This window comes from Pteropus medius, unplaced genomic scaffold (genome assembly GCF_902729225.1).
Source record: "Pteropus medius unplaced genomic scaffold, Ma_sr-lr_union100, whole genome shotgun sequence".
Taxonomy (NCBI): Eukaryota; Metazoa; Chordata; class Mammalia; order Chiroptera; family Pteropodidae; genus Pteropus; species Pteropus medius.
In genome coordinates, this window is record NW_024352785.1 from 20,443,912 (window position 1) to 20,467,986 (window position 24,075).

At 38.3% G+C, this 24,075-nt stretch overlaps 1 protein-coding gene and 1 pseudogene across 3 annotated transcripts; both read left to right on the forward strand.

The window, feature by feature from the left end:
* Window positions 1-2,019: 2,019 nt before the first annotated feature.
* On the forward strand, window positions 2,020-2,138 carry LOC120590998 (uncharacterized; annotated as a pseudogene).
* A 2,290-nt stretch (window positions 2,139-4,428) lies between these two features.
* Window positions 4,429-18,118, forward strand: ZNF789 (zinc finger protein 789). 3 transcript variants are annotated; one of them, XM_039848633.1, is made up of 5 exons: window positions 4,429-4,580; window positions 7,084-7,161; window positions 11,168-11,294; window positions 15,748-15,861; window positions 17,001-18,117. In XM_039848633.1, the coding sequence occupies exons 2-5, from the start codon at window positions 7,129-7,131 to the stop codon at window positions 18,011-18,013; spliced, it is 1,287 nt and encodes a 428-aa protein (XP_039704567.1). In that variant the 5' UTR covers window positions 4,429-4,580; window positions 7,084-7,128; the 3' UTR covers window positions 18,014-18,117. The 3 variants fall into 3 exon arrangements, with proteins under 3 accessions (XP_039704567.1, XP_039704565.1, XP_039704566.1); XM_039848631.1 differs by lacking the exon at window positions 4,429-4,580 and adding an exon at window positions 4,642-4,783 and having other exon boundaries at window positions 17,001-18,118; XM_039848632.1 differs by lacking the exons at window positions 4,429-4,580; window positions 7,084-7,161 and adding an exon at window positions 4,642-4,783.
* The last annotated feature ends 5,957 nt before the right edge of the window (window positions 18,119-24,075 follow it).

The window sequence follows — 24,075 nt, forward strand, 5'->3', positions numbered from 1 at the left end:
AGAATAAGAATACAATCATGTGGAAGTTGATACATCTAAAAAAAAATTGCCCAATTCCCAAAGGATGGAGAGATCGAGGAAAAGGGATGAATGGCATGTCACAAAAGTTCAGTACATCTTTCTGATTTTATTCATTTGAATAGAATGTGTCATGAGTAATACTATCATAATTTAGAAGAACCAGAAGATCCAAATTAATGGAGCAAGTGACATGAAATTCTTAAAATCTATTCTGCTTGTTTTCAAATTCAGCAGATACCTTTGCATTAGACCATGCAGTTAAACATAAACAATCAAATCATTAACTTTTTCTTAAATTAACTGTATCCTAACCCTCTTGGAGATGATCCCATTTCTTTTCAATGCTAATTGGCATTCCTATGCTTCTGATCTCATCCACTCAAACATCTTGAGAAACTCTGAGTCACCAATATCATATTTCTAAATTTAAAAAGCACATGTTAATTTCCTTAACTCCATTAACACGAATTTTAAAAACTTAGATGAAATGTATAATTTTCTATACAAATATGATTTACCAAAAGTGGCCACAGTAAAGAAAGTCTAAACAGAGCAATTTCCTTGGAGAAGAAATAAAGAATGCTGGAAAAAAAAAATCTAGATTCAAATGCTTTCAGCGCAAAATTCTAAAATTTGTAAAGATTTGATCATCCCAATATTTCTTAAACTTAATAATGGGGGATAAAAAGAAAGTTTCATATTTTAAACAACTATAAAATTGAATAAAAATAGAACTATACATCATTTTAAGTTATGAATATCAATGTACAAGTATTAAAAACATATTAGCCAACAGATTTCAACATCGCATTTAAAAATACATCATGATCGAATGGAGTTTATTCCAGAGCTCCAAGAATAGTTCAATATTAGCAAATCTATTAATATGTCTAAGGAGAAAAAAACGATTACTTCTATAGATATTAAAATGGCATTTATAAAAATCAACACCTATTATTGATTTTTTACAAAGCTCATTAAATGGGCATTGATAGATACTTCTTTAACATAGCAAGCAAGCAAGCAAGAAAGAAAGAAAGAAAGAAAAGAAAGAAAGAAAAGAAAGAAAGAAAGAAAGAAAGAAAGGAAGAAAGAAAGAAAGAAGAAAGAAGAAAGAAGAAAGAAAAGAAAGAAAGAAAGAAAGAAAGAAAGAAAGAAAGAAAGAAAGAAAAAGAAAAAACTCACACACAGCATTTCAAAGCCACCATTTTATTTAAAGGGAAGCTACTAGTAGCAAGTCTACTAAAGTTGAACACAATGCAGGATGATGATTATTGTTATGATCCTTTAATATTACATAGGAGTTATTATATAATACAGTTAGATAGGAAAAGGCAACTAGAAGCCTAAAATTCTAAAAGGAAAAAGAAAACTGGATCTATTATGTACACAGAAAACTCAAGAGAATTTAAAGAAAAAGTCCAAAACAAAAGAACTCAGTAATGTAGCAAGTTATAAAATTAACATACAAAAATCAATAACCTTCATATATACAAGATTCTTATTTGAAAATTTATAAATGAGAAGACTTCATTTATAATAGCAACAAAAATGATAAAATTCTAGGAAATAATTTATCAAGAAATGTGAAAAAATTTTATGAGGCAAAATTTAAAACACTCCTCAATGAAAAAAGTACACTTAAACAAATGAAAAGATATTTATTCTTAGATATTTATTCTAAGTGTCATAAAGGTGTCAATTATCCCTGTTAATTTATAATTTTAGCATGATACCAATACAAGTACTTTTCTGCAGCTGTATTTATTAATTCTAAAGGTCATGTGGAAAAACAAGCAAACAATAACAATAATAAAAATGCTGAAAAAGAGCAAATAAATTTTTCTACCATTTATAGAAACATACTATAAAGTCTTTTTAATTAAAACTGTGATATTGGCATATGAAGAGATAGAATGTCAAATGGAACAGAATGGAAAGTCCAGATATGGGTACAAGAATGTGTGAAGATTTAGTGTATGATAAAAAAGGCATCTTGTCTGTGGCCATGCCACCCCGAACAAGCCCGATCCCATCTGATCTTGGAAGCTAAGCAGGGGCGGGCCTGCTTAGTATGTGGATGGGAGACTACCTAGGAAGACCAGGTGCTGTAGGCGTAAAAAATAAAAAATAAGGGATTGTAAGCTGACAAGGTCATACTAAATCTGTAGAGGTCAACAAGGTTGCCTCTTAGCAAAAAAAAAAAAAAAAAAAAAAAGGCATCTTATGTCAGTGGGAAAGACAGGCCATTTAAACAAATGGTATTTCCACTATTGGATAACCTTTGAGAAAAGGTTAAATTTAAATCCACAACTTTCACCAAATACTAGGTTAAATTCCAAATGGATCAGGGTAGTATATATGAAAGAAGCAGAAGCAGCAGGAGCAGAACTGGAAACAGAAGCAACAAAAGCAGAAGCAGCAGGGGCAGAAGTAGAAGTAGGAGCAGGAGCAGAAGTAGAACAGAAAGCAGAAGCTGACAGAAACAGAAGCAAACTATAAATGCGAGAATAGAAGCAAGTGAAGACAGAAGCAGAGCTGACAGAAGGAGCAAAACAAGAAGTAGAGACAGAAAACAGAGAAGCAGCAGAAGCAGAGCAGAGGAGGAAGTGGAGGAAGAGGAGGAGGTTGGGGGGAGGAGAAGGAGAGGAAGGATAAGGAGGGAGAGGAGGAAGAAGAAGAAGAAGAAAGGACAAAATAAAAGGAAACCAAAAAAAGTACAAATTTATTTTTAATCTGAGAATGGAGAAATATTTCTAATGATGTCCATATAGACAGACTATATGAAGCAAAATGTTTTCAGACCTTGGACAACAGGCAGTGCAGAACTGCGATCCCTGAGAAAAAAGAAACAGATGAGGTAAGGCCTATAATTTTCCTTGCTTTCTAACTGGAAGCACTTTATAGACTATAGTGCAGAGGAGGAGAACTCAAAGAGACCATAGCAGGCTCTCTGAGATGAGGAGATAGATTGCAGTTCAATGAGGCAGAGGTAGCTGGGAGAACTGAAAGCTACACAGAGAAAGAGTTCTAGAAATCTGCACAAGGGGTCCTCTTGAGGCTGTTCCTGGCTGACTCAATGGCTGGCAAAGACTGAATGGGAAGCTGTAAGTTGAATAATTCTCAGAGCTCACACAGAGCTGGGAGATGTTCATGTCCTGACCAGTCATAATGGAGAATTCTCACTGAACGCCCGAAGAATTCAGTAGAGATCCTAAGGATAACGCCTTAGTAAAAGTACTAAACTAGCCATAGAATACTTCAAGATCTGTTTACGCTTAAGCCAAGATCATACTCTTCTTGGGGCACTCACCCTTACAAAGCTTCAAACAAGCCTTTAAAGAATGAAGCTGATCTGAAAGTAATTTAAACTGTCTGCCAGAGAAAAAATATTTTTTAAAAAATTTATTGTGGTAAAATATACATAACATAAAAGTTAGCTTTTAAGTTATTTTAAGTGTACAGTTGTACAATTCAGTGGCATTCAGTACATTCACATTGTTGGGCAATCATCACCCCTCTCCATCTCCAGAAGTCTCTTTGTCTTCCCCTTCTGAAACTCTGTATGCATTAAATATTCTCCATTTTCCCCTCCCCTCAGCCCCTAGCAACCACCCATCTACTTTCTGAGTCTATGAATTTGACTACTCAAGGTATCTCATACAAGTGGAACCATACCATATTTATCCTTTTGTGTCTGGATTATTTTATTTAGCATAGTGACCTCAAGTTTCATTCATGTCGTAGCATGTGTCAGAATTTCTTTCTTTGTTGTACAGTCATCTGTCCATGGGCACTTGGGTTGCTTTTACCTTTTGGCTATTGTAAGCAATATTATTATGAACATGGGCGTACATTGCTTTCAGTTTTTTGGAGTATTTATCCAGATATGAAATTTCTGGATCATATAGTTCCATACTTTTTAAAGGAAGACAACAAACTCTTAACACTCAATATAAAGTTTATAGTGTCTAGCAGCCAGTAAAAAAATTAATAGGAATGTAAATAAGCAGAAAAATATAATCCAAAACCAGGAAAATAGTCAATAGGAACATCCAGAAATGACAGAAATTATACAAGTAGGAGACAAGGATTTTAAAACAATATGAATGTGTTCAAGGATTTAAAATAAAACAATGAACAGAAAAAATACAAGGTAATAAAAATAAATAAATGGAGCTTCCGGAGATTAAAAAAACCCCAACAATATCTGAAAAGATCAGTGAGCTTAAAGAGTAGCAATAGAAACTTGCTTATAGCAGCGGTTCCTAACCTTTTTGGCCCCAGGGACCCGTGGTCCTATGAGAATCTAATGCCTGATGATCTGAGGCGGAGCTGAGGCAGTGATGCTAGCACTGGGGAGTGGCTGCAAATACAAGCTTCACTGGCTCATTCACTGCTCACCTCCTGCTACCCTGCCCCGGGGTCGTAACAAGACACAGACTATATTAGTCGGTGGCCTGGGCGTTGGGGTCCTCTACTCTAGAGTTCACACCAGGTACCTGTAACGAGGATGAGGCACAACCATAGAGTTGCGAAGCCTCCGTGCTTCCTAGAAGGTACACTGGCGGGGACGCTCTGCTCGTGAGCGCTAGTGGGCGGGGGAAAGGCGGGGGAAACTTCCGTTTTAGCTGCCTAAGGTGGGGGTTGGCAAGGGGCGTAAGCACTCACTCGGGCTGGCTGGGAACCTGGAGAGGGGAGACCAGCCCACATGGTCGCTGCAAGTGGACAGTTAAGACTTCTCGGAGCAGGCGCCAAGCAGGTTTGGGGAGAAAGAAGCTAGTGTGATGAGAGGGGTGCATGCCGTACGGAAGCCACAGTAGCTCCGACACGAAAGGTGTCAGGGCTCGGGAGTCGCCCCCGCGCTTTCTGGCGTTCAGGGGAAGTCACAGGACGTTTACAGAGTGTCTTTCCGAAGACGCCAGCTTTTGAATATGTTACGCGCTGTCACGTCTTCAGCATTAAGGAAGAAGAATCCGATTCTTGATTGCCTGGTTGATACTATTGTTTGGTTTTGTTATAGGAGAAAACGAGATACGATTAAAAATTTGAGGGGTTCACATGATTGTGAAGTGGCATTTTAGATTCTGAGTTCCAGATGTATAGTATTCACAGTAGATAATATACCCGTCCTTTCCTCAATGTTGGGGCCATTATCAGGACGTTTTTTTGGAGCCCTTTCCTGCTTAAGAGGCAGAGTGTCTTTTCACACAATGTTTTTAGGGAACATGAACTGTGTGAGACTTTCTTAAACATGCACTTACAGAAAAAGCAAGGTTCACCGGTAGCCAGAAAAGCACAAGAAAAATTAAAATCATGTGCATCCCATCACGTGTACTCCTGGAGAGTAACAATATTGAATTTATATGTTAAAGAAAAGCTAAATTGGAGGCCACAGTTTGGATATAACCCTAGGCCAACCATTCATAGCTGGGGAACCCGAACTTAAATAGCTAATTTCCAGCAAATACTGACTTGGTCCTGAAATGAAAGTTAAGCTTTCTTGTGTGGTGACCTTGCATCTTCCTAGCCATTCCGCTGCGAAGAAGTAAGCTTGTACAGCACTGCTACTCTAAAGGAATATAAGTCTCTAATAACCAATCACAGTGGAAAAAAGGTGCTTCCTCATTTGTGTGTAAGGGGAAGAAAAATAATTTTCTCTCAACCCTTCTGAGTTCTTCACTAACACCCCTGCAATAGAAGATTAAGAGAAAAATAAGATTATTAACATTTATACCTCATGTATATATGAGAGATAACCAGGGAAAAGTGAGCAACTCCGGGCTTGGCTTAGAATTCAGGCCTAAATACCGTCTTAATAGGGAAAGGGGTGGGAGGGTGTATGCCTCTTAGAGGAGAGTAAAAGACGAAGGGGCCCTTAGAAGAAGAGATAAGAGGTCTGATAGTTTGTGACAAAATTTGGGTGTACTGTTGACTTCTATTCTTATCTCCTGTGACAAGAGTCAATCTTCCCTGGTTGATGAAACTCCCTGGAAGGGACTTAAGACAATTTTTAGTCCTTTTGGAGGATCTGTCTTTAGGCAGATAAGGGGAGTTCATAGAAAGGCTCTTTCTACATTTACTATTTTTCAAGTGCCTGCAGCTCAAAATAATATTCCAAAGGGACATATTTGGGGGTGGTGCATTCTGCTACCCTTCACATACTTTAAACTGCCTAGAGCCAAGCTTCTTAATGCTTATGAGTTTTGAGATCTCCTTGTTTGCAGTTTGTTTTTCACACAATAAAAAATTCATAGCAAGTAAAGCTGAATTTCTTTTGACAATAATTACCTCCTTGTATATAATAGGTAGCCTAAAGTCTCAGATTACTGCCCTAAAATCATTTTTACACTCCCTGAGCTGATTCTGTATGATATAGAAATAAATGAAGACCACCCAAAGAACAAACACTTTTCATTCAGAACCTGCTATAAGCAAGGGAGTCAGCCACCATCACTTGTGTATTGCAGAGTCTCCAAGGGAGGAAAGGGAAAGCTTTATAGTGGTAAAAAGGGAAAGCTGAAATATGCTCAGTTTGGAATTTGTCATCTTGGGAAAGCCGGAGCACATTAGATTAATAGAATCAGAACATCCTAGCTGGTAGGATACTAGGGAGCATGTTTAGCTTTCTCTGTTGGTCCTAAATTGGAGGCTAAATATTAGCGATAAGTTTGCAGTTATTGACCGAGTCCTGATTTAGGGCATATTGCAGCATTGGTTGTAGTTTGAGTTTTGGCCTAGTTGCTTCAGGTTGCAGGTCAGAGTGCTGTTTTTATCTCTTTTTATTCCTTTATGTATTCAGTCTCTCAATGAATACAGAACATAATCTAGGGAGAAGGGGAGAACAAGGCCATAGATTCTTTTAGATATTGCTTTGGAAATTGATCAGCTTCAGAAATTACTAAAAAGACTATTCTAGTGGCTCCTTTCATTTTATCACATAGTCCAGCACCAAACAGCTGAGGTTTGTTGGCCCTGTTGGAATTCCTTGTCCCAGAGTTGCCTAGGGAGTGAGGTTCAACTTTGGTCTGGCCTTACTGGTTATCTTTTTTTTCCCTTCAGCCTAGCCTGGTAGCTGGGATCCTGCCCCATCTCAGAGATCAGGCCATGGAAGCTGTGTTCCTGACAGCCCCGTGGAAGGTGAGCTGGGTTCCTCCTCCACTTCCTCATTATAGCCTCATTAACATGGCTTTAACTCCTTTTTTATGGTTGAGCCATGTTTATCAATTTGGGGATTTTTCCTTCTTGGAAGGTGAGGTAAAGATCTTAAACTCTGGAGTTCAGACAGGTTCAAATCCGTGTTCCGTTTTAGGTGTATTACTTTCAGCAAGTTACATAGGTTCTCTGGGCCAGTTTCCTTATCTGTAAAATAAGATAATAGTAGTACCTATAGCATAGAGTTGTGAGGATTAAATGAAATAATGTACATACATACGTGGAGTACTTTGCTTAGTATCTAGTTACATTTTAATCACTCTGTATATTTAGCTATTGTTACCATAGTTGTTCATTGTTTCTATCAGTAAAAATTACTGTGTACCTGCTGTATACCAGATACCATACTTGGTGCTAGGAGATAAACTCTTAACTGAAGGAATTTACAAGATGTTTGGAGAGGTACATATGTAAGTTCTTTTAACACAGAAAGAAATTCAGATCTATTAGTATTTAAGGGTATAATGGAAACTTAGCTAATGAATTTGTAACATTATGATGGGTAATTATAAGAAGTTGAGTTTGAAAGTAAGGAGACAAGCTGGGACGCCATTGCAACAATTTTGAAAGAACAGTCTTGATCAGGAGGGAGGGAGTTGGAGTTGCAGCAGATGGACCATATTGCTTCGGCGTGTCTGCATGTTATGAAGCTCTGCCTGCCTTCTCGGCTTCATCTCCAGCCTTCCCCCACAGCCAGAGAATGTGCAATGTTATTCCATTCTTCCATTTCTTTATATTTCCTGTTCTCTTCCTCCACAGGCAAACTCACTTATTTATATTTTAAGACTCAACTCAAAAATCATATTCTCTATGAAATCCTCTGACTTCCTACATTAACTACATTACTCTTCCCTGTGTTTCCAACTAGGCCCTCACGGGGGGAGAGGGTGGTGGCTTAAAAGAATGGTTTCAGAGGAGCTATAGAGGCCTAATCCAGGTGCTGAGTTGTGGAGTGATTGGAAGTGAGTGTGCAGTTTTCTTTACAGAAGGTAGTCCAGTAAGGGAACGAGAGAGAGTAGAAACCAGAGGGGAAGGAAGGCACGAGAAACATCTTTTTAACAATAGGAGAGATTTTAGCAGTTTTGCTGGCTAAGGGGAGGGAGTTAGTAGAGGAATGAATGTTTAGGAAAAAACACTCCTGTGTTTCTCTACTTTCACACTTCACTTCACTTCTGATACCAGACGCAGGGTTTTTCCATCTATCAAGTAGTTCATGACACCAGCTAAGTGCCTTGCAATGTAATTCAATTCCGATGCTCTCTGCCTGGACTTAACTTAGGATCCTACAGGTTAGGGCCTCAGTCCCACAAGACTGCCCTTCTTAGATACCAATCACAAGTGTAGTTGGTCACCTGTGCTTCTGAAAGACTGGCTATAAGTTGGAGGTTCCCACGACCCTCTCCTTAGGTTCCATTAATTTGCTGCAGTGGCTCAAAGAACTCAGGAAAACAGTTTACTTACTGGATTATGAGTTTATTATAAAAGGATCTAACTCAGGAACAGTCAGATAGAAGAGATGCATAGGCCAAGATAAGTGGACAGAGATACAGAGCTTCCATTTTCTCTCTAGGCATGCCATTCCCAGCACCTCTGTGCAACCAAGTTTTCAGTTTTTATGGAGGTTCAATGCATAGGTTTGATTGATTAAATCATTGGCCTTGGTGGTAGGTTCCATCTTCAGCTCCTCTCTCTTCCTCTTAGTTGGGGTTGGGAGGGAGCCGAAAGTTCTTACCCTCTAATCTCATGATGGTTCTTCTGGAAGCCAGCTCCCATTTTTATGGACTTTCCAAAGGTCACCTCATTAACGCAAACTCATATGTTGGAAGAGATTTATTATAGGTAATAAAACATTTCTTCACTTTTATGGCTCTGGAGCTATCTCAGAAACTGAGGACAAAAGACCAGATATTACTAGATAATGCTCATTTTCTGTTATTTAGGAAATTCTAAGGGTTTTAGGAGCTCTGTGCTAGAAACAGGGCAAATATACAAAGACCAGATAAACTTTTTTTTTTTTTTTACTGTAAATCACAATATCACAAGGGGAAAGAAGGTAAAGGTATAGAAAAGAAAGACTCATTGGATTCAGACCTTGGAGGAGACAGCAGAGAATGGAATCAAAGGCAGAGGAGGAGGGATTAAAAGAAGGGCATCCTGAGGAAGAAGAAGAAGGATGAGTAAAAATGTAGGTACTGTCTGGAGGAGGTGGTGGGGAGTGTGAGAGGAGTTAAAGGGCATATGCCCAGGGCTATTATCTGGTCATAACTGCCATTGCCTTCTGAAAGGGAAAGTGAGCTACCTGTCTACACAGCCCCCTCTGATTACCTCCCACGGGGCATTGACCACTGGATTGTTACCATGTTGATTTCTCCATCTTCCTCCTATGGACCATTCACTCCCTGAGGCAGGGACCAGAGCTGCTATGGGGTTGTACAGTTGTGCACTTAGCAACTCTAGGAAGCCCTATTCACCCAGCTATGAATGGTTTCCTCAGAGTTGAGCAGTGCACAGCCTGAGTAGCTGTATTGTGTGACCTAAGCAGGAGCTGTAACCTTTATTTTTACTTGCCTATAGCATGAAGGCTAACAACTTATTGGTGCTCAGTAAATGTTTTTTGAAGAAACAAGAGTGATAAAGATGTAGAGTACCACTGGTTAGGAATATGAGAGCAAGAGTTGTTGGGAATCATTACGGACCCAACTGTAAAATTAAATATACAGAGATAACTCCATGGGAGGTTAAACCATTTTGTCCTCTAATGCTTGTTATCCTTTATGTAGATGCAGAGAATGCAGATGGCTAAATTGGTCAGGTTGAGACAGTAAAAGGAGAGATTTTCAGGATGGTGGTGAGAGAGAGGGCTGGAGGAAGGCAGGTTTGGTAGGGAAGAGAGAGAGGCCATGTAATTTGGGAGATTCCAATGTCTACTCCAGAAGGAGCTACAGGAAGCTTCTCAGGATGGGGGTGGGATTCCCTGGTCCCTGGTGCCAAGCACCCTTGTTTTGTAAAAATACTCCCTGAACCCACACAATGCCTTGTAAGAGAAGAGAGTATGCTGGTAGACAACCAGGCCTCTGCTCCAAGGGCTGCAATAGCATATGAATGAGACACCTTCCATTCTCGGCCCGCATGAGGTGAACACACAGTTGCAAATGGAAACTTCTACTGCATACATTGTGATGAACACTTTATCTCTCTGGATATACTCTCTACCTTTCCCCACTTTGGGCTGTGCCCTGGGAGACTGACCTTTACATTTACCATCAGTGGCTGCATTCCTCCAAGGGCCTGCCTCCAGTTTTGTACCCTCTCCAACAACTTTCTGGATTCCAATAACCCTTCCCCCTATCTTCCTCTTCCCCAGCATAGCCAGCCCCTGCATACTTCTGCAGGCCTTGTTGCTTTCCGGGAAGCTTCTCCATTTCTTTGTGACTAGTGGGCATACAAAGCTATCCTCAGTAACCTTATTTGTGTTTGCCACCTCTTCCCTATGAGGACCTGGGCAGAAGAAACATATTATTTATAAAAGTTAGTATTGTATAGAGCAGGGGTCAGCAAGCTGATATTGACCTGATAGTAAAGTTTTATTGGAACACAGCCATACCCATTCTCTTACCTGTCCTCCAATGGCTTTATTTTCTGCTGCAGCAGCAGGGCTGAATAATTGCAGCAGAGACCAAATGGCCTGAGAAGCTTAAAATATGTACCATCTGGCCCTCTAGAGAAAAAATTTGTCAACTCTAGTATAGAAGAAAGAATGTGCCTGCCTCGGGGTGAGAAGACTGGAGTTGATCCCTCCCTGAATCTACTTATTAATTGAATGAGCTTGGCTAAGTCACTTTACCTCATCAAATCTGACCCATAGAATAATGGTAATAGCTTCCAAAGTTATTGTCAGAATTGAAACTATAATTAGTCGCTGTGTTTTCAGGAGATGCTGTCCTTTGAGGATGTGGCTATGTACTTCACCAGAGAAGAGTGGAACAAACTTGACTGGACTCAAAAGGACCTCTACAGAGATGTGATGCTGGAGAATTACAGAAACATGATCTTATTGGGTAATGACTCTGCTTAAAAATTTGACTTTGAGTGCTTTGAGTGTCTAGTCCTTAATCCCTTTTCTGCAATTCCAAAATCAGAAAAAGCTCTGAAAACCAGAAGTGTTTTCATAACTCGTTTGGCTAGAAGACCCATCTGGAAGTCATTGGTGGCAAAACCTGATTTCATCTTACAGGAAACTTATCATCCTTATTTTTCCCATTTGGTCTTCATATTTGTTTTGTTTTGGTTTGGTTTTTTTGCATCAGAAATCTCAGTGTGTTTGATTAAAAGTACAGCTCCAAACCCTGTTGGGTTAGGGGTGGTATATAATAGAAAATGACACACCAAGGCACCTTTCTAAAATCTTGAGAAAATTATGAATCTTGAAACACATCTGGCCTCAAGGTTTTCAGATAGAGGATTGTGGAGGAGGGATAATTTCCTTTTGTTTTAGAGTTTATTCCTCACCCCCACTGGCCTCTTCCACATCTATAAGACCTCTTGGAGTTGAAAATATTGTGGCTGATTTGGATTCCCAAGGCTAGCTTTTTGTTCTCTTGAAAATCTTATTTGTTTTCTCTGGAAATGGGTTTCTTCTTTGTTTGCAACATCACTAGTTGTGTCTTAACCGACTTCATTTTTGAACCTTCACTGCTTTCGTCTTCCCAGGAGCCAGCCTTTTATCTTATTCCAATGCTGTGTCCCACTGTAGGAGTTTCCTGGATAGTTTTCTTTCTAGGACCACATATCAAATATTGTAGACCCCCACACTGACACTGTTGGCACAAAGTCTGTCATGAGATCGTTGACTTACCTTTGGATTTGTTAATATTTCTTTTCCCATTAAAAATTCTAAGAGCATATTTGAATACATGGAAGGTATTGGAAAGCATGAAGCTTCGGAAGAAGAAAACATTCAAAGGTAACACCGTTGGAATATTTCCTTTTGATTTTTCTTTCCTTATGCTTTTAAAAAAAATGTAGCTGAGCATATTTGTATACTTCTGTAATCCCTTTAAAACTTAATGTTGAGACGGGAAAAAATGGTGTCGATGGCAGAGGCTCTGTTCGTCCCTTTTGCGACCCAATCAAAGTTGTGACAAACACGGAGCAAACAGCAAGAAAAGTCACCTGGGATCAAGATGAACAGAAGCACTACAACTAACGAGAGAAATAAGAAATAACCCTATAACTGTAGAAGGTAGGAGGGGGTGAAGATGCAAGGCGGCCCGGTCCTGAGTGGCTGGTGGGACAGAGTAGGACAGAGGCTATGGCAGCAGCAGCTGACAGCTGCAGACGCCTCTTAAAGGAGCCGTGTCTGTGAGCAGACTTTCTCACTCTGAGCACCAGCGCTGGGTGGGCTGCACTGAGGGCACCAGGGATTTACAGGGGAACACTGAGTTGTCAGAGTGAGGGCCAGAGGCAAGGCTTTCTCCTGTACAGACGTGCCTGAGGTACCCATTATTCCTCTGTTGAGCCCTGCCCCCTACCCAGTGTGCAGACTCAGCACTGCCATAGTAGAGACGTCATCAAACTGGATAACAGAGGTAGCTCTGCCCCGAGGATTCCCTGAAACTCTGCCTCCCCCAACTCACAGACCCACCCAAGCCACATCTAGGTGTGTCCTCAGCAAGTCAGATGCTCCTTGCTGAGCAGAGCCAAGACTCACACTGGTGACAGCTGGCTTCAGTTTCTGGTGTGGTTTCTTGTGGCAACTATAATCACAGCATCTGTGGATTGCTTGCTGAATCTTAACAGGTGGCCCCGGAGGGGCACAGGCTGGGGCTAAACTTGACCTGCAGCTGAACCCCTCTCAGGACTATGCCACTGGACACCTGCTACACAAAGCCACATTAATAAGACTGGGAGACTTAGGAGCTTTGCTTAGTATATAGAAACAGTCACAGAAAGGCAGCCAAAATGGGAAGACAAAGAAGCAGAAACCATAAGAAAGAACGGACCAGAGATCCAGGAAGAATGGAGTCAAGCAATCTAACAGATGCAGAGTTCAAAACACTGGTTATAAAGATGCTCAATGAATTTATTGAAAGTGTAGGTGAATTCGGTGAGAACTTTTAACAGAGATAAAAAACATAAAAATGGAAATTGTAAAAGGGAACTAGTCAGAAATGAAGAACACATTTTCTGAGGTAAAGAGTATATTACAGGGAATAAACACTGGATAAAGAAGAGGATCGAACCACCAATATAGAGGGTGGGGAAGCCAAGGACACTCAATCAGAATGGCAAGATAAAAGAAGCCAAGACTATAAATAATTTAAGGAGCCCATGGGACACAATTAAATGTAAAAATATCTGTGTCATAGGGGTACCCAAAGGAAAACAAGACATTAAAGAGCTATTTAAATAAATAATGATGGATAACTTCCCTAACCTAGTGAAGGAAATAGACATACCCCAGGAAGCTCAGAGAATCCCAAGAAAGAGGAACCCAAAGAGGCCCACACCAAGACACATCATAATTAAAATACCAAAGGTTAAATACAAAGAGAGAATCTTAAAAGCAGCAAGAGAAAAGCAGTTAGTTACCTACAAGGGAGCACCCATAAGACTGGCAGCTAACTTCTCAAAAAAAACTACACAGGACAAAAGGGATTGGCACAAAATATTCGACGTGATGAAAACCCAGGATCTACAACAAAGAATACTTTATCCAGCAAAGCTATCATTTAGAGTCGAAGGACAGATAAAGAGCTTCCCAGACAAAAAAAAAAAAAAAAATAGCTAAAGGAATTTATCACCACCAAGCCAGTATTACAGGAAATGTTGGAGGGACTTCTTTAAGAAGAAAAAAACATTTATCAAAAACAAGAATAAAGAATGGTAATAATTACATTCCTATCAACAAGTACCTCAAATGGAAAAGAATTAAGTGCTCTAACCAAAAAGAGTGGCTGAATGGATAAGAAAACAAGACCCCTGCGTGTGCTGCCTACAAGAGACTCACTTCAAGTTAAAAGACACACACAGACTAAAAGGAAGGGGATGGTACAAGATATTGCCTTGATGGACCTGGAAGGTATATGCTGAATGAAATGGATCAGATAGAGAAAGACAAATATTGAATGATTTCACGTACATGTGGAATCTGTAGAACAAAATAACAACAACAAAAAAAAAAAATGGAAAAATGGAAATAAACTCATAGATAACAATTTTGAGGGCTACTAGATGGGAGGGGTGTTTGAAGGGACAGCGAGAAAAGGCAAAGGGATTAAGAAGTACAAATGGATATTTGCAGAATAAACACGGAGATGTAGAGTGTAGCATGGGAAGATGGTTAATAATGTTATAATATGTAAGGACAAAGGGTTACTAGATTTAGTGGGGTGATCACTTTGTGAGTTATATAGATCTCTTATCACTATGCTACATAACTGAAACAAATACGTTATGTATGCCAACTATAATTGAGAAAAAAACTAATTGAATTGTACAATATAAATATGAGCAGCTAATTGTCTATCATATATCAATAAATTTGGAAAAAAAAATCCTTAATGTTATAGCATCAGCATTTTTCCTGTTATTAAAAGCCCCTATAAATATAGTAAATGATCTTAATGTAATTCTATTGTATGATCCATAATATTTATTCATTTTCTCATTTAAGAATGTTTAGTGGCTTTGTGTTTGTTGGTTTGCTTGTGCATTTATCATTTTCTATATTATGACGTTCTAATGGATATTTCTGACTATAAATCCTTACATGAATTTTCTGATTATTCCCTGAGGTATATTCCCAGGACTGGATTTTGGAGTTAAAGGGTGTGGGCACTCTCGAGTCTCTTAATATATACATATTACTGAATGATTTTTAAATAATAGAGAAGAAAGTAAAAGTCATCTGCAGGCCTATTGCCCAGAAATAATTTCTGTCAACATTTTGGTTTACTTTCTCCTAGTTTTTTCATATATGTATATACTTATGTACATACACATATACATGTAGTTTTAAAAAACAAAACTTGGATCATAATTTATATGAGTTTTGAATCATACTGTATATGAGTTTTGTATTTTGCTTTAAAATATCCAAGGAACATTTTCCTATTTTAATAAATATTCTTTGAACACATGGATTTTTAACATGTGCCTAATACTTTTTCCTTTGTCGGATTAATGTTCTATGCTTTAATTACTCTCCTCTTAACATACAGTTTATATCAGTTTTGCGTTGTTACAACTCTGCTGAACATCTCTGGAACATTAATTTTTGTCCTTATTATTCCTTAGGCTGTATTTCTGAGAGTGAAATTACCACATCCAAGGTGTGAATATCATTCAGGCTGTCAATAAAGATTGCCAAATTTTCACAAAGATTGTGCCAGCGCTTTGATTATCGTCCTTATCTCTGCTTGCTACTGTAGACCCAAAGGTTAAACTGAGCTCTAGGACATCTCTCTGTAACTCACTAACCACCACATCCCATTTACTTCTCATGAGTAGGATTTCAATTTCCCAAACCTGAGGTGATCTGTCAGCTGGAGCAGTGGGAAGACCCATGGATCCTGGATCTACCAAGAGCTGGGACTAGGAAGTCTTCCAGTAGTGCTTGCCCAGGTGGGTGAGAAGACCCAGTCAAGTGGAAATCATAAACAGGAAGGGAAGTCACGTTAATGAAGCCCCTTCTGTGGCCCAGATACTGAGCCAGGTGTTTCCCATATCTTCTCCCACTTCATCCCTACTGCCCTCTGAAGGTGGTAGGTTTGACCATCATCCTCATTTTCCAGATGAAGAAACACATAGCTTAAGCTATCTATCACACAGTAGGTTGCTAGTTGGTATTTGATTTCAAGTTACAAAGCTTATCCTCTTTCTACCGCAGTAAAGTACTTCCCTGAAGCAGCCGGTTTGGTGTTTTCTGACTGCTGTTATGCCATCCTAGATACTGCTTTATTCTACTCTCATTACTTACCCTTTCTACTTTCTCTTGTTTCCCTGCATTCCTTTTGTTTTCCACATTCCTCAGTATTTCTTGATGTACCTGTTTTTTTCTACTTACTAAATCCTGTTGCTGCTTCTACCCCTTCCCACATCCCTTTACTCCAAGGTTTCTCAATTGAAGTACTTCAACGTTTTGGGCTGGATAATTCTTTGTTGTGGAGGAACTGTCCTGTGCATTGTAGGATGTTTAGCAACATCCTTGGCCTCTACCCATTAGGTTCCAATAGCACCATCCAGTTGTGACAACCAAAAATGTCCCTTGTCAAATAATGGCCCCCGAGAGGTAAAACTACTGATAGAGAACCAATGTTCTGTTCTGTTAGCTTTTATACCTACTTCCCTCTGATTCCTTTTCTATTCTATCTTACACTTTCTCCATTTTTAAGGAGCTGTTTCTCCCAGAATTATTAAAAACATGCTTATCTAGAAAGTATAAGACGCTACCTCTCCTACATTTATGTGACACTCCTGAATACCCATAGTAAGTTGTTGGGTAAGTTGGGTTCGTTTGGTTCTCATGTTCTCTGACACACTTGTTCATTTTTTAGTTGATTGATATCAAGAACTCTTTCTGTTGTGAAAGCTAAGAGTCCTATAAAAAAATCAGAATTTTGGCCTCTTTAGTATGATGATATAACTAAGTAAACATGTCTTAGCTTTATTTGAGTATCTTATATCACAAACAATTGGCTTCTTTTCCCTTTTTTCTTCTGCAGTGGAGAGGTCGGTTATATGTTTCCTTTTTATTTCACTAGGTTCAGAAGCCAGATACCAGATGATAAAGCTGATTCCAAAGCAGAAAATTTCTGAAGATTTAGAGTCATATAAGGTATCAGTGATAAAGCAGAAGATGGCAAAGACGTCTTCAGAAAAATTACTTAAATGTAACAAATTTGTGGACATTTACAGAGTTACACTCCCTACTGTTGGTGATGAATGCAACCAGGACTTCCTTCAAAACCTTTACCTTTTTCAAGATCAGAATGCTCAAACAAGGAAGAAGCAGGGCAAATACGATGGATATGGAAAACCCTTCTATCAGAGATCATTACTTTTGAGGCATAAGCAAATTCTTACAAATGCAAAATTTTATGAATGCAATGAATGTGAAAGAGTCTTTAAGCGTCAGGCAAATTTTGTTCGACATCAGAGAATTCACACTTCAGAAGACCCTTTTGAGTGTGACATATGTGGCCAAGCTTTCAAACAGAAGTCTGCTCTTACTATCCATAAACAGTGTCACCCTCAAGAAAAGCCATATAAATGTCATGACTGTGGAAAATTTTTCCGTCAGATGGCATATCTTGTTGAACATAAGAGGATCCATACCAAAGAAAAACCTTATAAATGCAGTGAATGTGAAAGAAAGTTTAGTCAGAATTCAACGCTTATTCGACATCAGGTAATCCATAGTGGAGCAAAACCCCATAAGTGCCTTGAATGTGGGAAAGCCTTTGTTCGGAATTCAACCCTTAAGAGCCATCAACAAATTCACAGTAAACAAAACACTTACAAATGCAGTGACTGTGGAGAATTCTTTGGTCGGAATATAGATCTCATTCAGCATCAAAGAACCCATACCAAGGGGAAATTATTTGAATGTAGAGAATGTGGAAAAACTTTTAGTTTCAAGTCAAATCTTCGTCGACATGAAGTCATTCACAATGGAGAAAGACCCTATAGATGTGACAAATGTGGGAAATCTTTCAGTTGGCGTACAAGCTTTATTAAGCATCAGGGCACTCACAAAGAGCATATATCTATGTGAGACTAACCAGGAAAGCTACCATTTAAATACCAGAACTTAACCGTCATACAAGTATGTATAGTTTGATTGTTTCATGAAAATTAATAAATAAGAACTGAACTTTTTTCTGTGGGGACCCTCTTTTTGTAGGTAAGCTTGCTGTAATCCAGAATTACTTAATAGACAATATGATAGGCTGTTATGTCCAGTTTCCCTTGAGACCTCTATACCTCAGTTCCCCCAAATCAAGTTAAGGCAGAAAGGAGACATTGTAGCTTTGCTCTGTGGTCCCACAGGCTGGAGACCATTTAATGGATCATGAATGATTTAAGAATGCCTTTCTTGGTTTCATACAGAAAAGATGACCTGGTATTCATAGACTAAAAGTAAATGCCACTCACTAGTAGCTAGTGCGGGAGTAAGAATTACTAAAATTTATTTATAAAATTAAATTAGCATGCTACTACATTCTACTGTAGGTCACCAATACAAGAAACCCATTTGAAATTCTAATAACCGAAACATCACTCTAGGTCTGCATTAAAAATTGCTATTTAGACCCTGTCATATCATTCAAATCCCCTCTAGTTTCTTCTTTATATTTATTATTGTTCCCACCAATTCCATTTCTTACCCAGCATATAAAAGTAAAAGAGTTCTATTGAGAATGAGAAGAAAGCAAGTGGCACCCCATAAAATTGAGGACTCTTAAGCCTTGCCGGAGGAAAATATTGATTAGTGTTAGATTGTATATTGGGTTCAAAAATACCAAATCAGTATTTTTGTACTGGTTGTCATGAATTGGCTAGAAGAAAAGACTGCAAAATTGTATTTCCCTAAGCAAAATTAAGAAGTTGAAACTTCTCACTGATGAAGAAATAAGCCATTGAGAGAGAAGTCTCCCTTAACACAGCCTTGGGAGATGGGGACCTATGAAAAGCAGAAGAGGGCTTGAGTACACAGAGGTCTAGCCCAGGCTATTAAATCTATTCTGAAAAAAATAAGTAAGTAAATCTCTCCTATTCCTATAATGCACAAGCTTCCAGCTTTCCAGAATAAAGAAGGCACAACTAAAGGATACATGAAACATGGCTATAATCAGCCACATCTCTCCCAAGAGGAAGAAAAGAGCTGCACTACTCAATATGCTAACCACTAGCCATATGAGGCTATTTTAATTAAATGAATGAATGAATGAATAAATAAATAAATTCCTCAGTCAAACCTCACTTTTCAAGGTCAGCACAGATGTAGAATGTTCCCATCAACAGGAAGGTTTATTGGACAGCACTGTAAAGAGCTCCTAAAGACTTACGGAAACACAGAGAACTTGTATTTGGCTCCACTTCTTTCTCTAAAACTAAATTAAAAGGACTTCTTTTCCCGATATTAATGACCTCTATAAAATATTTGAAAATATTTTTTTCAGTCAAATTTCTGAGACTCAAAGGAGGAAGTAAGGGATGACACGGATCTGAAAGCCTTGCTGAACTAACTTGCTTTGGGAGAAAGGAGCCCCCACCTCAAGAGTGCAAGTGTAGGGAAGGCTTTCTGCCTTCTCTGAAAAGATAAACACTTGTCAGACCAAGAGTATAGATTAGCAAAGTTGATGTCAGTTTGTTAACAGCAGTAAGGCAAGAGTTCCAAACTAGCCCTCGATAGAAAGTAATGGGGAAGAAATGCACAAGTTTTTGCGTTCTTATTTGGCCAATGGGATTGACCCATTGTCCTCCATTCCTTGGTAGACTGAGCAATCAGTCATTCAGTGAAGGTAGGGGGAGTCTGGCATCAACAGTCTAGAATATTCCACTGGATTAGAAAAGGCATATCTTTTCTTGACAAGATCACTGATGCTTTTTTCACTATATTTAAAGCAAGGGGAAAAATAAATACAAATGTTAATTTGCCTACTTTAGCTAAAAATGCTAAACTAGAAATTAAAAAACTATGTTAAAATTTAAATAAGATGAACATTGATAAATGTTTTATTTTCTCATTTTTACATACTCGGGTTACAGTTAAGTAAAATCTCATGTAATGTGGCCATATGTATGACATTTACGCCACTCACATTCAAGTTTTGACAATACCTGTGTGAGTCTAGACATTGTTCAAACTCATTCTCAGTTGTAGCTTCATCAAGATAGATTCTCCATTTGTCAACATTTCTTAGCTGATGGAAATGAAGAAGAGGGTAAATTGTAAGCAAGTATAAAGCAAAAGTACTACATAAAATTCTAAAATAAGTTTTAAAATAAAGATGACTTCCTGGCAAAATAAATTTTCGGGTAAGACCCTCTTCACCAAAAGTTAACAAACACTATGAGTTTTATGCTAATTATTCCTTCGTATAATGTACACATACAACCTATCTATGTCTAGACACTCTATAACTTAGATTTGATTTTTCTAGAATTTTACATAAATGGATCATACTCTTGTTCTTTCACTTCACATGTGTTTTGAGAAACATCTGTATTTCTGTGTAGCTATTGTTCAATCATATTAATTGATACTGAGTATTCCATCACAGGAGTATACCACAATTTATGAATCTACTTTATTGATGAGCTTTTAAGGTGCTTCAGTTTGTGACTATTACGAAACAACATTTCAACGTGCCTCTAAGTTCCCTGTGAAAGACCTAGAAATAAGAGATGCATACATTCAACTTTAAGAACGAATGCCAAACTTCACTATATGTAACAATTTATACATCCAACAGCAATAGATGAGAGTTCCTGCCATTCTATATGTTTATCAATACTTGTTTTGACAGATTTTTAAAGATCTGATAAACCATAAATTATGAAATAGTATCTAATTATGGCTTAATTTGCATTTCTCACTAATGTAATTGAGCATCTTTTCATCATCAAGGGCTGTGCTTCCTGTTTTGTCTTTCCCTAATCTTAATGTAGTTGAATTTATCAATCTTTTATGATAGCGCTTTTTGAGTCTTGTTGCGATTGCTACCAATTTATTAGGAATTTGTTTTTGTTCTTCCTGGGCACAAAGCTAGACCACGTTTCACAGCTTGTCTCGTTCAGTGTGGTTAGGTGACTGAGTTCTAACTAATGAGATATGAGTGGAGATGATGTGTGCCACTTCTTGGCTTGGCCCATAAAAGCCCTCTCACATTTTCATGCTCTTTTTATTCCCTTCCAGTTGACTAGGTTAGAAAACCCAGGGGATCTTAGAAGCTGTGTATTGAAGATGGCAGGGCTGCCATCAGATTGACTACTTGGAGGAGAGCCACCCTGGCAGTCATGTATATGTGCCTTAAACTGTTACAGGAATGAGATATAAACAACCATACTTTTTGGATCTATTTTTTATCACCAACGATATATGTTTAAGATAGTCTTCATTAATCTGATATCAGAACAATACCTCCTATATTTTTTTCCCAAAAGACTTGAAGTGTTTCAGTAAAAAACTGAATTATTGAACAAATAACTAAGTCTGGTCTTTTAGCAGTTTCCATCTGTTACGGGTTTAGTTGTGTATCCACCCCCCCCCAAAATGAGTATGTTGAAGTCCTAAACCCCAGTATCTCAGAATTTGACCGTATTTGGAGATAAGACCTTTAAAAAGTTGATTTAAGTTAAAATGAGGTCACTAGGATGGACTGCAATCTAATCTGGTGTCTTTATAAAAAAAAAATTGGATAAGATTTATACAAAAGGAAAACCATGTGAAGACACAGGGAGAAGATAGCCATCTACAAGCCAAGGAGAGAGGCCTCAGAATGAACCAATTCCAACATCTTGATCTTAGAGTTCTGGCCTGTAGAACCGTGAGAAAATAAATTTCTGTTCTGGATTATTTAGTCCTGGTGAGGACTCTACATGACTAACAGCTGCTATGTCATATGGTCTTTCCTCAGTGAATGTATGGGGAGAGAGAATGTATGAGAAAGCTTGTTTGCTTTCTGGTGTCTCTTCTTAGAAGGACACTAATCCTATTGGATCAAGGCCCCACCTTATGAGCTCATTTAACTTTAATCACTTCTTTAGAGGTCCCATCTCCAAATACAGCAACACAGGGAGTTAGGGCTTCAATATATGAATTTTAGGGGAACATGAATCTTCATAACAAATGTCTACCACTACCTCAACGATATGGATAAATTTCAAAAATTTAAGTGAAATAAATTAGACACAGCAGAATACATGAATGATGCCATTTACATAAAGTACGAAACAGGTAAAACTAACTGATGTTGCTTGAAGACAAAATAATGCCTTTGGTTGGGAGATAGTGATTGGAATGGAGCATGGGGCACAAGGTGGAGGGACTTTTGGGGGCTGGTAATGCTTAGTTTATTGATCTGGATGATGGTTTCATGGGTGTGTTCAGTTTGTGAAAATTCATCTAATTTTTTTATGTTATAAATTGTACTTTATTAAAAGTTTTTTTTTTTTAAATCCAAAGGGTCTGGTGATACAATGAAGGAGATAATTCCAAAGATCAAGATCTTAAGAAGCCCATCGCCTTTAACTTCAGTACTTTATTTCTTTGTTTATTTATTTTAAATTAAGTTTATTGGGGTAACGTTGGTTAATACAATTACATAATTTTCAGGTGTACATTATAATTTGACATCTATATATTCTATTGTGTTTACCACCCAAAGTCCAGTTTCCTTTAGTTACTATACATTTGATCCCCTTTACCCACTCCACCCTCCCCGTACCTGCCTATATTTGACCCCCTTTAACCATCTACTTCCCCCCTCCTTTCCCACCCCCCTACCTTCTGGTGACCAGTAGTCTATAGTCCATGTCCATGAGTCTCTGTTTGTCCTGTTCATTTGTTGCTTTTAGGTTTATATCCCACATGTAAGTGATATCATGTGTAACTTCAGTACTTTAGAAGAATCGTAATCATTTCCTAATTCTTCAGGAGTTGCTGTCATTTGAGGAAGTGGCTCTGTATTTCATTAGAGAGAAGTGGGAAGACTTGAACTTGGCTCAGAAGGTTATCTATAGTTGAACTTGGCTCAGAAGGTTATCTACAGAGATGCAATGCTAAAGAATTAAGCAAACAGGTCTTGCTGGGTAAGAACCCTCTTTCCTTACAATTTGGCCTGTGTGTTTCAGATATATATCCAAAATTTTATGTAAATAAATATATGTATTTATATTTCTAAATATATATAAAAATATCCAAGACCTATATATAAAAAAATATTCACAATCCTTTTATTTCCAATTCCAAAAATCCTAGAAGGTTTGAGGGCAAAAGTGTTTTCTCATAATCTATTTAGTTACCAAACCTGAGCTGACCTGAACTCATCTGGTGGTGAAATTAAAACTACTTATAGTTCCAAATAGCATTTTCATATTTGTATATTTCGTTCCAGAAATATTAACTGTATTGGCCCAATCCCCTATATGGTGTTATGTAAATACCTTACCTTTATAAAAACGGAAAAATTCTGGTTTTTGAAACACATGTGACCCCAAGGCTTTGGATCAAGGATTTTGGACCTGTGCATAGTGGAGATTTTGGAGCTCAGAGTAACATTAACCTGCCCACCCACCTCCACAAGAAAGGGCTTGAGAAGAACGCATGTCACATCAGTAAAAAGTAGCAGCACTATTATTGGATTTACAGTTACCCACTCCAGGGACTTTCTTTCCTCCACTGCCAGATGGAAGCCAGAAAACTCCCTGATAAAGCAAAAAGGGGTAGCTTTTGGTTGTTTGGATAACTAATCTGGAAATCAGCAATCTAGCCTGACAGACTGAATCACAAGTAGTACATTTAGCTATAAGAGAACTAGAGACATGTCCTAAAGGCTATTCTTGCTGTGGCCAGTAGCTAAGCCATATAGTCCAGCAAGTAAGCATTGGGCAGTTACAAATAAACAAAATGGGGAGCCCAATCGTGATAAGCCCTATGCTCACCAAAAGAATCCAACATGGATTCTGAAGGGGACAGGAATGCTAAGATAGATTATCTAGTCCAATTATTCGAAGTGGCAAAGTGGCTCTCTGGAAATTCAAGATGAGTGGCCCACAGAGTTCCCCAAGCCATGCTGTTATTATCCAATGATCCCACATTCCATTATGACA

Bases quoted from the DNA above. Each gene is read 5' to 3' on its own strand.
- ZNF789 (XM_039848631.1), top strand. From the start codon at position 4,733: ATGGTCGCTGCAAGTGGACAGTTAAGACTTCTCGGAGCAGGCGCCAAG. The intron at 4,784-7,083 runs GTTTGGGGAGAA...TTTTCCCTTCAG, and splicing joins TCGGAGCAGGCGCCAAGCAG to CCTAGCCTGGTAGCTGGGAT. The intron at 15,862-17,000 runs GTGGGTGAGAAG...TTATTTCACTAG, and splicing joins TTCCAGTAGTGCTTGCCCAG to GTTCAGAAGCCAGATACCAG.